General features: G+C 47.5%; 1 protein-coding gene across 6 annotated transcripts; it reads left to right on the top strand.

Moving 5' to 3' along the window:
• The first annotated feature begins 1479 nt into the window (after window positions 1–1479).
• On the top strand, window positions 1480–8954 carry LOC136467957 (uncharacterized). Of its 6 annotated transcripts, XR_010761656.1 has the most exons (8): window positions 1480–2098; window positions 3638–3804; window positions 3896–4029; window positions 4128–5885; window positions 5991–6141; window positions 6229–7726; window positions 7842–8446; window positions 8628–8954. XR_010761656.1 is itself a non-coding variant. In XM_066466801.1 (7 exons), the coding sequence occupies exons 2-6, from the start codon at window positions 3651–3653 to the stop codon at window positions 6870–6872; spliced, it is 2841 nt and encodes a 946-aa protein (XP_066322898.1). In that variant the 5' UTR covers window positions 1481–2098; window positions 3638–3650; the 3' UTR covers window positions 6873–6876; window positions 8628–8954. The 6 variants fall into 6 exon arrangements, 4 of the variants coding, with proteins under 4 accessions (XP_066322898.1, XP_066322901.1, XP_066322899.1 ...); XR_010761655.1 differs by having other exon boundaries at window positions 6229–8446; XM_066466801.1 differs by lacking the exon at window positions 7842–8446 and having other exon boundaries at window positions 1481–2098; window positions 6229–6876.
• The last annotated feature ends 3806 nt before the right edge of the window (window positions 8955–12760 follow it).

Here is a 12760-nt window from a genome sequence, read left to right as displayed (position 1 = left end):
CTTATTTACAGAAAGGATTCTCTTTTAAGTCTAATTATTGGAGAAGATTCTAAATATGTATTAAATCTTTTGTCCATAGCGCTAAAAAAGGACGAATAGATCTTGTATTATGTGGGTGTTGTTTTTGGATAGCCTAATTGCACGCTGGGGTTAGAAAATGTAAGAAGAAGCCTTCCATCGTCAGCCTGTTCGTTTGTTGGTGTCGGTCTAAATCAGTCGATCAACAGTGTTTTCTTAAACAACCCACCAATATTGAAAATGCACGAAATGACCAGGTGCACACGGCCACACATGGCGACTGGTGTATGGCATGATGCTGCAGCAGCACAGCAGGGAGCAGGAAGATACAGGATATACGTACGGCCGGGCACGCCAGGCAGACAATGGCCATTTGCAACCATGAACGCGCGGCGCAGGTGCATGGTTCAGCAAGGAAGGAGGCGGACGAACATGCCCAGTGCCCTACCCTGTCCATCCGGAGATTGAAGACTGCACAAACTTAGGTCCAGTTTAGTTCCAGAAAATTTTGTAAATTATTTCAAGATTCTTCATCACATCGAATTTTTGAACACATGCATGAAGCATTAAATATAGATAAAAAAATAAAACTAATTACACAGTTTAGACAAAATTCACGAGACGAATCTTTTAAGTTCAATTAGTCCATAATTAGACACTAATTATCAAATAATCACGAAAAGTGCTACAGTAGCCTTTTGCAAAAAAAAACGCCATCTAAACACTACCCTACTACCCCTACTACGAGAGCGAGAGACAGAGAAAGAGAGAGGGTGAGAGAGCAGCGAGGGCAAGTGAAATGGAGCCTGCGCCCTGCAGCCTGCACTGCAGGGATGGCATGGGAGCAGCAGGGAGAAGAGAAGGCTGCCGGCCGGCCGCAATCATCGAGCGGAGCTGAGGTCGGTCCAGTCCAGTTCAGTTAGCCAGGCTCGTGAGTGACTTGCGAGGGCGACGAGGCAAGCACTGTGGCTGTGAGCGGGCCGGCCGCGCGCACAACATGCGTGCGGTGGATGGATAGAGCATCCCTGCTAGTCCTCGGGCAGCACCCCTCCCGTTCGTGCTTAGTGCATTTTTTTATTATTGATCTACTATCCAGGCCTTGTTTAGTTGGTCCGAGCTCTTAACTTTGGCACTATGCAAAAAGAAGATTCTTCGTCACAACAAATTTGTGGTACATATATAAAGTACTAAATATAGACGAAATAAAAAACTAATTGCATAATTAGATTATACTTGCAAGACAAACGTTTTGAACATAATTAGTCAAACAGTGGCGCACAGTGAATCCGGCGGCCACCTAAACGTGGCCCTATTGGGATGAGCACGAAGGATGAGCAGATGGGATGGTCGTTCAGACATCCCCTCCGCCGTCCACTCCATCCCCGCGATTCGATTCCCCGAGCCCGAGCACGCAGCGCACAAGCAAGTAGAGGGAAGAGGGAACCGGTAGAGAGAGGGGTAGAGAGAGCGGCTGGTGCCGCGGCCCATTAATGGTGCTTCACGTGACCTGCCACGCCCCTACCTCCTGCCCTCCCCTTCCGTCCGTCCGTCCGCGTGTGCCGTGTGCCCATCGCGCCCTGCCTCCCTTCCCTCCCTCACCAGTCACCGGACCCTTGGCCAATTTGCCATTTGCCATTTGCCATTTGCCTCCCCTCCCCATCCCTCCCCACTCACGGTAGCTGCCATTGTCGCCCTGTCTCCCCCCTCCACGCTCTACCACAACACAGCACAGCACAGCGCCACGATCTCGGTCTCGCCGGTGCCACCCTGCTGGGCTCCGCCCCATACCTCCGGCCTACTGCAACCGGTGCCCGGCGGCTTTGTCTCTGACGGTACGGACGTGGCCCGGCCGACTGAGCGCAGTCCGGCCGGCGCTGCCTCACAGCGACAAGCAAGACACAGGCGCCACCGGCCGCGGGAACTCTGCTCTGCTCGCCCTCGCCCTCGCCGCGGGGAGACACGGGGTAGGCGCGGAGGACGCTAGATCCGCGTGTCCGGCCCCGCCTCCACCGCACCGCCGCCCGCGGCGGCGGCGGCCGCGGTTTCCTCGTCGCGCGCCAACGTAGCTGCTGCAGTGCAGGTCCGTCACCCCACCCTCCTACGCTCCTCTCTATCTCTGCTTGGTGGCCGTGGTGGGTTTTGCCATTTTTGGGTTGGTTTGGGTTGGGTGAGCTGTTCATCCGGGGTGGTGCCATGGTGGTGGGAGGTGACCGTTCGCCGTCCCTGTCGCTCCCAAAAGCGGCGCCTTTTCAGCCGCGCTTCCGATTGGAGCTGGGGTTCGGTTTGGATTACGGAGCTCCTCCTCGCTCCTACCCTTTTTTTAATCTCCTCTCTAATCCGATCTAATCGCAGTCACCTGCTCGCCTCCCACTCTATCCTGTAGTAATTAATGCCCGTAGTTAGTTCTCCCCTCCTAACCTCTGCCTTGCCGCATCCATGGGGACCAGCGCCATCGCCAGCTTTCCCTCCGCCACGCCCATTGGCTCCGGTGCCGTTGCCGACTTCGCCGTTGCCATTGCTGCGCCCTGTCCCCGTCCTCCTCCTCCTCGGTGGTGGGATAACGACGGCTGCGTCCCCGCCAACGTTTGGCTGTGGCTTGTAAAAGATCGTAAATTTTCGGTGGGAATAGTATTTTTCTCTCAACCAGCGACAATACGCCGGCTCCGTTCCGCCGACCAGGTAACATGCGCCTCTGCTCTGCTCCGCGCTGCCCGTCCCAATCACGCAATTCGTGCCGCTCTCTCGTCTGCATGTAATGTACTCCGTAATTTATTATTCGGTTCACCGCTGCGTCTCGTCCGATGAGATGAGATTCGGTCGGGTCTTTTTCCTGTGTCCGTCGCCGTCCGTTCGAGCGGGCAAGAAAATAAAAAGGCCGGTGCCTTTCCTCCGCGCCCCAAGCTAGCTGCTCCGGCCGTCGCAGCTTTCTTGGCGCGTCTGCGGGCACACAGCGCCTCGGTTCGTTGGGTAGGAAATCGCCCGCCTTTCGCGGCGTGGTTGCGACATTGGCAAAGCTTCTTCCTTCCTTCCTTCCCTCTGTTTCCGCTGCGTTAGCTTGCAAGTTCCTGCCAAAGCGAGGAGATTGCTACTGCGTCGAGGAGCCATTTTCCTTGCAGCCTGCATAGCGAAAGAGAAAGGCAGCTAGGCGGAGAGAGAGAGAGAGCCGCAACGGCAGCTTTTGCACGCCCGCGGCGCATCTTTTTATCCCCGCTAGCTTTAGTTCGTTTCTTGTGGCCTTTTCCGGGGGCCGGCGGGCGAAATGTGAATATGTGATAATGAGTTCTCGTGGCGTCCGTCGATCTGTTCGCCGTTCTCCCATCATCATAGTTCCCTGCACATTTGTTCTTGTCCTCGGGGGAGCAAGGCGTGGGGGGGGTTCGCGCTTCACGTGTTGATTCCTCGCGCTCCCGCACTGCCTCCTCGTCGGATTTCGTGATGTGGAAGCCGCTTTTTGGACGCAGCTGATCAGTTGTATTTTTTTGTTCCGTTCTTCCGCTCCTGCCTTGTCCGGTTCTTCTCTCTCACTATCGTCTTCAAAAGGTTTCTTTGAAATGTATGTCACTGCTAGCATGATGGCGACTGATTACGGAATCTGATGAGTTATGGCTCTGATTTGCAGGAGGAAGTTGTGAATGAAAGGGGTTCAGGATAAGAGGCACAGAAAGAAGCAGGACCTTCAGGTTCTCGCGCCCTTCCCGGGATGCCTGGGGAGGATGATCAACATGTTCGATCTCGGCAATGGCGTGGTTGCCACCAAGATGCTCACCGAGAAGGCACATAGAGATGGTACCTATTTCTCTTACCCTTTTCCACTACATGGTTTTGTAAATTTTGCATGATTTTTTCTGTTCCCTGGGATGGGTTTCTTCTTCTTCAGCGTGTGCAAGGTTATGCTCCACAAAATCTGTGATGCAGTGTAGCATATGCTTTGCAGTTTCTCCAGCCGGAAAAGACCGGAGTAATACTTTCAAGATGGCAATTAACCCCCCAGTTCAGACTGAAGATAAACAGGTATGACGATTTTTTTATATGTTTTTTCTCATTGAAATAAAACTTGCGCACAACTGGAAGTTACACAATTTTGTTCATCTTCTATGATTTACCTGCAGAGAGATAGTCAGACAAGAAGGAATTCCCCTACTAAAAGATCCAACTCACCTACTAAAAGGACTGGTGCGACACCTGTTAAGATGCTCATGGAGCAGGACATGTGGAAAGAAGGGATGCCTGATGAGGAGCCACTGAATGTTGTTGCAAGATTAATGGGTCTACATGACGCTCCAGTTCAGCAATCTAATTTCCCTTTAGGAAGACAATTGGATAAGGAATATCATTGTGGTGGTTTTGAAGAGAACTACCGGAATCTCAAGCCGAAGAAGGAAAGCAAATGCCACCAAAACCAAAAGGTAGGGGCACGCCATCAGCACACTTGGAATGGTTCTGGTGACCAACCATCAAGAATCAATAGCATCCAGAGCAAGCACCTAGGAAATGAGCCTTGTTGTGAGAAGAGGATGTCGCTTGTTCGCGAGAAGTTTGCTGAAGCGAAGCGTCTAGCCACGGATGAGAAGCTTCTTCATTCGAAGGAGTTCCAAGATGCACTGCAGTTTTTAAGCTCAAATAGAGAGCTATTCTTGGAGTTCCTTGATGAGCCAAATCCTCTGTTATCAAGCAACCGTTATGAGTTCCAGCCTGTTGCACCACCTTCTGAAGTAAAGCAAATAACCATACTGAAGCCATCAGAACCAACAAACAGAAAAGGCAGCATCCTTGTGGGGAGACAACTGTTTTCAGATGGAGATGAAAGCGAACGTAACAGATACAGGCGCCATCAGAGTTTAGATGTTTCCCCAGCAAATTCAAATTTGTCTGAGCCAACAAAAATTGTAGTACTAAAGCCAGGACTCTCAAATTCTCATGATTCCAGGATTGCGAGGTCTTCATTATCATCAGCAGAAGATAGTGAAGAAGAAAGTATGATGACGGTTGATGAAACCGTGTGCTCAAGAAGGTTGGCAAAGGAGATCACTTGGCAGATGAGGATGCAGCTAAAAGACAAGCAAGATGAAGAGAGCATGCTCTCATGTGAATACCCTGACTTTTATTTCGGAGATGACTCCTTCAGTAAGTCAGAAGTTGAGATTGCAAAAGAGATGTCTGGTGAAACAAGTGAGGAATTGGAGTTTGGCACTCCGACTTCTGGTCGTTCTTGGGATTTGCTGAGTAGAAGTGGAAGTCCTTACTCTGCGTCATGCTCTAGTCAGGCATCCCATAGAAGGGAACCATCTGTAGTTAGGGAAGGCAAGAAGAAGATTTTAGAGAGATGGTCTATGGTATCATCAACAGTCAGTAGTGAGGAAGAAATGGAAGGTCGCAGAAGTACAGGCACACTTGGTGACATGCTCACAATACCGAAAGTCAAGGACCATGAAGAAATTGGGGCTGAAACACTGGGGAGCCCAGCACCTGAGCTGGAACCTGAAGAGCCTTTCTCATGTTTGCCAAGATCTCGATCTCTTCCACTTTCTTTGTCCTATGGAGTCGCTGAGTCAAATGGATTAGCCTCTGGCGCTCAGGAAGCTGAAAAGGAAAGAATCAGGAAGTCATCATCATTTAGGGAAAAAGTTTCTAGCCTGTTCTCTAAAAATAAGAAATCGACTAGGGAGAAGGTAGATCCATCTGTGAGCAATAGACTCAAGAATGGAGGGGCTGTGACTACTGGTGATGTGAAGGAAGGCTGGAGCCATCTTGCGCTAGAGAATCTTCAGAAACAAAGTACTTGTCTAAATACAGATGAGAAGAACACTGTGCAAGGACTCGTGACTAGTTCTTGTGATACTAATGATACAGCTAATATCCCTGCCAAGGTAATTCAACATCTATCTTGTTAAATCTGGTGCTCATGGTTTTCGTACAATCACTTGTGTAGCCTTCAAAAGTCCAAAATATGATAGTTAGCTTTGCTGTATCAGGATATTTCCTCCATTTCAAGTCTTGGCGCCCCAGGAATCTTTGGTGACCCTCAGGACCAACCTAGTCCTGTATCTGTACTAGATGGACCATTTATATGTGATAACAGGAGGCTACTGTACTCATCTGAAAATTTCATAACTTCATCCCCACGTAAGCCTGAAAACCCATTTCATCAAACTCTTAGCTGTCTAGCGCAAGATGGTCTATCTCAAATGGCATTTTTACATATATGTGCAGAAGCTTTGTCGAGGTCTCCCCTGATCGGATCATTTTCACGGTCACTGTCATGGGAGGATCCCCCGCTGGAAGTCATGTCGCCAAATTCTTTGAGACTCTCAAGGCTTTTCTCAAAGGCTGATGAAGATCTAGATTCACTGACTTTTATCCAAAAGCTGGTCCACTCTTGTGGCATGGATGGAGAAAGTTGCATATTAGCTGACCCTTTGGACCCAGATTTGCTTGAGAAGATTTCAGATTATGATGAAGGAATTAAGTTTGGGAAAAGACGGTCAAAACAGAGGCTTCTTTTTGACGCCGTAAACGAAGCACTCACTGAGCTTGCTTCGATGGCGGAACTGGCTGCATACCCCTGGGGTAGATCATGCTCTTCGGAGCACGGGGATTGCAAGAATGGTTCCAGTAATTTGGCGGCTGAGGAAATTTGGCGGGTCATTAGGAACTGGTCGATACTTGAGAAGTATCCTCCCGGCGAAGCTATTGAAAGAAATCTCTTGCTGGAGATGATACTCAAGAGGGAGGTGGCTGAGGCAGCCAGCGCTGACACGACTCGGTTAGAGATGTTTGATCTCAACACCGCGGTCTGCACCATGGTCTTGGAGGACCTGGTTGAAGAGACAGTTGTAGATCTGACTAACTGCTAGTGAGGTACCTCTGTCCTCTAACTAATAATCTTGCCTCTGCTCCCTAATGTTGCTGCTGGTGTGATACTTGCTGCTGTAACACTGCTCCATTTATTCACGCTATTACTTGCTGAAATGTGATGTCAAATGGGTCTCTACCTTGTTTACATTTCTGTTTTGATCTCTGATATTTGCTCTAGCCGTTAACTATTAATGGTTTTGCAATGAATTATGCCATTGTTGTGTCTATATGTAGCCGTTTTGCACACACAAGACAAAAAATAATAAGTTGCATGGCTCCACACTTCCACAGCATTAGTTTGTTGATGCTGCCTGTAGTTGAGATTGTCTCGTTTGTGGTGGGGACCTATGCCTGCTTGGATCAATCAGTCCATTGCATGGTCTAGTGCAAAAGATATGAAAACATGCACATGGCTTCTTGGAGCCTGTCCTGTCCTGTCCACACATCTCAAAAGGCACAAGATGATCCTGTTAGTGTGCATGTCAACTGTCATTTTGTTTATTTGATTCGAGGACACCTTTTGTTTAGTTGAGTCTAGTTTAATCCAAGCTTAGAGCCTAGTACTCCCATGCCACTAGGCTGAAACGTAGTACATGCTTAGCAGTAAGACAAATGTTGCCTGCCCATTGGCATGGTTATTTTGGTGAAGGAATCAACCAGACTAAACTGCCTTGTCATCGCCTCGAGATTGGCACGTTTTGGGCCCTGCATAAGCAAAAACTAACGGGAGAGGAGAATCTCTTGAGCAGCCTTCATATCACGGTTACATTTGGGAAAGAGTAATTTGAGGTGAAGCTGAAGACCACGGCATCAAACATGGAGCTTTGCCCTGGTGTCTCGCGCCACTCCACCAGTTAGTTCAAACCAATTTGATACGTAGTATACTACTCCTGCTGTTGCTTGAAGAAAGGAGGTTTGCTTGTGATGTTGATGTTGATGTTGTTGTTGCTGCCTGGTTGGATTATTAGGGTTCCTGTGGCCTGTGGCTGCCATTGCCATGTGGGCGACAGTGGCTCCATGTGGGCGTGCCACGTGGGCCCACGTGCCAGGCAGAGGAGACGGTGCACTGGTGCTGCTGAATGATACCGGCCGGGGGCGGGGGAGGGGGCGGCGGGCCGCTGCCGCTGCTGCGGCATGCTACAGGTCACTGGGGACCTGGAGGAGTAGCCAGCATGCAGGTGGTGGCTAAAGCCATGGCCGGGCAGGTAGCTTAGCTCTGTTCATCTTTTGCTCACTTTTCAGGCGAGCATGTGAATTTCCCTGGAGCATCTGCAACTCAGCAGTGTAATTTCTTTCGCGCTCCTCTCCAAACTCTCAAGTTGCCACTGTTTGTGATCTGGCCTCTAAAGAAAACCACAACAGCAGTCGGCCTCGGTCCTCTTGTTTTCTAGCTAAGGGCGAGCTCCGACTCGGTGCTGTGACTGTTGTTACATATACTTACATCGCCCTGTCTCTCCAGTAACAATTCAATGGTGGTTGCATACTTGCATTGCATGGGGACTGAACTGAGTCACTGACAGCAGGGCAAAGAAATGTTTGTGACTCCTCTCTGCTTTGCTTCGGGCTTGTATATGTACGTATGTACATTGTGCCTTTTCGCTTGCATTGCATGCCATCATCAGCTAGCTTTTCGCTGGTACTTGTGAACAGTAGATAAAGCTAGCCCATGCAGACTGGCTGGTTCTCATTTCTCACAAGAAAGATGGTAAAGATGTAAACGAAAAGTGTTGACATCAGATGCCTTTGTTTTGCAGTGTCTATTGCTGCTGATGCCGCCATTTGCTGGATTTGGAGTGGAGTGTTCGGCCATTGGCCCATTGCCATGGGATCCAATCCAAAGCCTGAAGGCTGAAGGCTATCAGTAATTGCCATGAAATCTGCCTTTCCCCTGCAGCCGCTGCCGACAAATCGCTGCCGACAAATTGCCAGGTTTTTGTGGTATGATATGAATGAATGCCATGGCCGGCTTGCATGCTTTGCTATTGAAAAGTAGGTTGCTAGGTACTACTAGTACGTTGGTACGTACTGCCCCTGTCGTGTGGGCCTGTTGTGGCTGGCTGTGTGTTGTTGATTGGTTGGTTGGTTCTTCTCGTTCAGATTGCATGCACAGTGCTGTACATGCACGGCGTGTGTGCACAGTGACTGACTGACTGACAGGTGTGGATCGGAGCAACATTGATGAATTGGGGCTGCCATGCCACTGCCACCAGCACCATCTCCACGACGGCTCACAACGGTCTCTGGCCGGCTTCTGCCTTCATGCTTTCTCACCGGTCCTTGAAGCATGCATGCATACATGTGTACGATGACTGATGAAAGAAAAGAAAGGAAAAGGGTGGTTGCTTGTTTGATCTGGCATGGCGTTTGGCAAGCAGGCAAAGCAATGCTGCTGTGCAGATGCAGCCAGCTCCTGCTGGGTTATCGGGGTTTTTTTTTCCAACCTGGTTATCACACATGGTTACTCTAGTAATAATGACTAATGAATGATGGGACTCGGAAGGGTAATTTCAGTTAACCACTTTTTACTAGCAACCTACCGCCTGTTCGTTTGGTGGTATTTAGCTTATCAGCCAACGAACAATATTTTTCTCTCACACTAAATCAGCCAATAGTACTTTTAGTTATGACTTATCAGCTAAACAAGCCTAAGCCCAAACGTAGTTTGCGGTCTCGTTTGATATGGCTCTGCTTCACAGGTCGAGTAGTTTTTCGTAACTTGTGGAACCAAAACTGTTTTGATGAAGCGTCTGGTAAATCGGCTCATCATATCATAGTAGATAGAATTGATGAAGAACATATTCACAGTGCTGTCTTTCTCTCACTTCCGTATTTTTATATCCTCCTTCCGTATTTCTCTCACTTTCTCCCGATGCCTCCAGCCTCGATCCCTCGTCGTCCTTCTTCTTCCATCTCCACGCCTGTGCCTGTGTTTGCCCCGGTGGCCGCGCCCGCCCTCTTCGTCACCACTGATAAAACTACTGCATGCAGCTTAATAATTATTATATTGGCACGGCAGAGAAGCACCCAAACACATGCAAGGACGTCCTCCTCAACATGCATCCAGGATGATCATGCAGCAGTGAACCCTACTAGTACTTACTGTGCTACCTAGCTCAATGCACGCATGCATCCCCTGCTGATTGACGGCCAGGCTCCAGCTTCACTGGGTTACTTTACTTCTGACCTGGTCGTTGCAAATAACTAAAGGCCTTCATCTCTAATCTAAGAAATAATTAAAATGATTCAGAGATATATGAGTCCATTTAGACTGTTTTGTGAAATCACTCAGCTATCAGTGAAACGATGAGAAGACAGTAGTTCCATTCGGGACAAATAATAGCATTCCCATTCACTTGCCCCTTTTACCCCTTCATTCGACACTTTATTTAGAAATATGTTGAGAAAGATCTTTTCATAATGATATAGTCAAGTAATTCCGATCTTATGTTGTCACTTGATCCATATTAGAGTTTTAGATATTCATAGTCAAAGGTAAAAATATTTGAGTGTTTGGCTTAGAACGAACCTAATAAGGAAGTAAATATATCACTTATGCTAGGTAATATGTAAATAATTTATTGTTAACAATTATGAATTGACTCTTATATATAAGGTGGTGTTTGGTTGCACCTCCTAAATTTTAGTCGATGTCCCATCGAATGTTTGGACACATGCATGGAGTATTAAATATAGACTAATTACGAAACTAATTGTATAGTTTGCGACTAATTCGCGAGACGAATCTTTTAAGCCTAATTAGTCCATGATTTGACAATGTGGTGCTACAGTGAACATACGCTAATGACTGATTAATTAGGGTTAAAAATCGTCTCGTGGAGTACAGACGGATTATGTAATTTATTTTTTTATTAGTACCCCATGCAACATTCTCCCGACACACCTCCTAAATTTTAGTCACTGGATCCGAACACCACCTAAGTCGTCGTCATTCTAAATGTACTGGTTTGTTGTCTGGAAATTTAATCACCTGAAATATAGCAACTCCCACACGCGCGAGAACAGGGATAGAGAGAGAGACCAGACTGCATCGCCAGTGAGTCGTCGGTCATCTACCCCAGCAACATTCAAAAGCAGTCCAGATCGACCAAACTAAAACCAGAGCATGCAAGCAAGCAAGCAAGCGGAAGATGAGGCTGGCCGGGCAGGCATTGCCAGCAGTGACCAACTGACCAACCAATGCCTTTGCCTGATGCATCTCTCTTCCTGCTACAACTACTGGTACTGCAGTACAGATCTCAACTACCACATGCACTCCCATCAATCACTACACCTAATGTGATCTAACGCTACTGCCCTGCATGCGTGCCCTCTCAAGTCTCAAACATACTCCTGTACTCAGCTGGCCAACTGATGCTGGTCCATGCATGTAATGTACAGATAGTAGTATATCCACATGCATCATACGTACGTCGTATATATGCATACGTCGTCTTGACAGCACATCTTTGCTGCCAAAGCAAAGTTGTACATCGCTTGGAAAATACATATGAATGAATATAGTCGATCGATGTGCATAGCAACAACGAAGAACTGACAAAAACAGGACTCTGTAGCTACTAGATATAAGAGTTTGATTGGTTGCTTTGCATTAGGCTTAATCTGCATTAGACCTTACATATATACGTAGCATAACCCAAGCCAATGCGATGTGTCTTCGTGCTTGGTTGTCCTATATAGGCAAGCCGTGTTTAATAAACTATGTTTGATTGTTTACAATTTGTTAAATGTACTCACATCCATATTCTAGTGGAGATCTCATGTTTCTAGTAGACGTATGTCGGGTGAAAATATTTTTCCTTGTGCGACTACTATCGGATTGTGCAAATATGCATTGTCCAAAACGACCAATTATGGCGTACTAGCTATAATGCTATATTGAGCCTGCTTTCGAGCACCGTGCAAAGTCTGCATAAATCTATGCTGATAAATCAAACTAAACACAAGCAAATCACTGCATAAGTGTAGATATATATAGACTACTACAAGCAATTAATCATGCATACCTGTGTATAGAATCATAAAACATGTATATGATATGGTATCATGGCTCCCGGTTGCGTTGCTGCTGCAATGCATGAGCTACACCACTCATTCTGGCTATTCGCTCTCACTGAAAACACATCATGTGACCCGTGAGACGAGCAGTGGTAGGCGACGTGCATGTTGATAGCAAGACACCCACTGTGACCTCGTCAATCTCGAGATTTGTCAGTTTAACTTAGTTCTTCGAAGGTACTCACAGGGGGTGAGTGTGTGTTCGTGCGAGTGTCTCGCAAAAAAAAACAATTAATCATGCAAGCGTGCATGCGTTATTAGTTATGCGTACGTGTACCCATCACGCAGACGCAGCACTGCCCCACTCCCGGGGGGCCCACCTGCCAGCTAGTACACTCCAGTGCAAGGACTAATCGTCCCGGCCCCTACTACACCCACGGACACTGAGACGCCTATGGAGCGACGACTCCGTTGTCCCGTCAAATCAGAGACGTAAATAAATGGATGAAGAATAAATAGATCGCAGTTCAGCTTAAGCAATGCAAGCCTGTACTTTACTTATGGGAATGAAGAAGCTGATTGAATGGACTATCAAGTCGAATTCCTCGGTACAATATTCTTAGATATTTAGACCGTACGGCCGTACCATTCCTCAGCGAGAGAAAAATATAGAATGGGGTTTACTCGTCAGTAATTTAGTATATCATCAAGCTAGTCGCCTAGCATAAAATAACAACTTTGAGACAGCAATACTCTTTCTGTCCCGAATTAGATTCAACTTCGACCTAGAATTGTTCTAAGTCAAACAATTTTAAATTTGAGTAATCTTACAGAAAAGAACACACACCAATATTTACGATACCAAACCAGT

Source organism: Miscanthus floridulus, chromosome 7, assembly GCF_019320115.1.
Source record: "Miscanthus floridulus cultivar M001 chromosome 7, ASM1932011v1, whole genome shotgun sequence".
NCBI classification, from domain to species: Eukaryota; Viridiplantae; Streptophyta; class Magnoliopsida; order Poales; family Poaceae; genus Miscanthus; species Miscanthus floridulus.
The sequence above is the reverse complement of the archived record's forward strand: the minus strand, read 5'-3'. Positions and strand labels throughout refer to the sequence as shown.

What these genes read in the sequence shown, in the direction of transcription:
- LOC136467957 (XM_066466801.1), top strand. Translation starts at nt 3,651, where the DNA reads ATGAAAGGGGTTCAGGATAAGAGGCACAGAAAGAAGCAGGACCTTCAG. An exon ending in CGAGAAGGCACATAGAGATG is followed by an intron (nt 3,805 to 3,895) that starts GTACCTATTTCT and finishes CTTCTTCTTCAG; the next exon opens with CGTGTGCAAGGTTATGCTCC. An exon ending in TTTCATAACTTCATCCCCAC is followed by an intron (nt 6,142 to 6,228) that starts GTAAGCCTGAAA and finishes ATATATGTGCAG; the next exon opens with AAGCTTTGTCGAGGTCTCCC.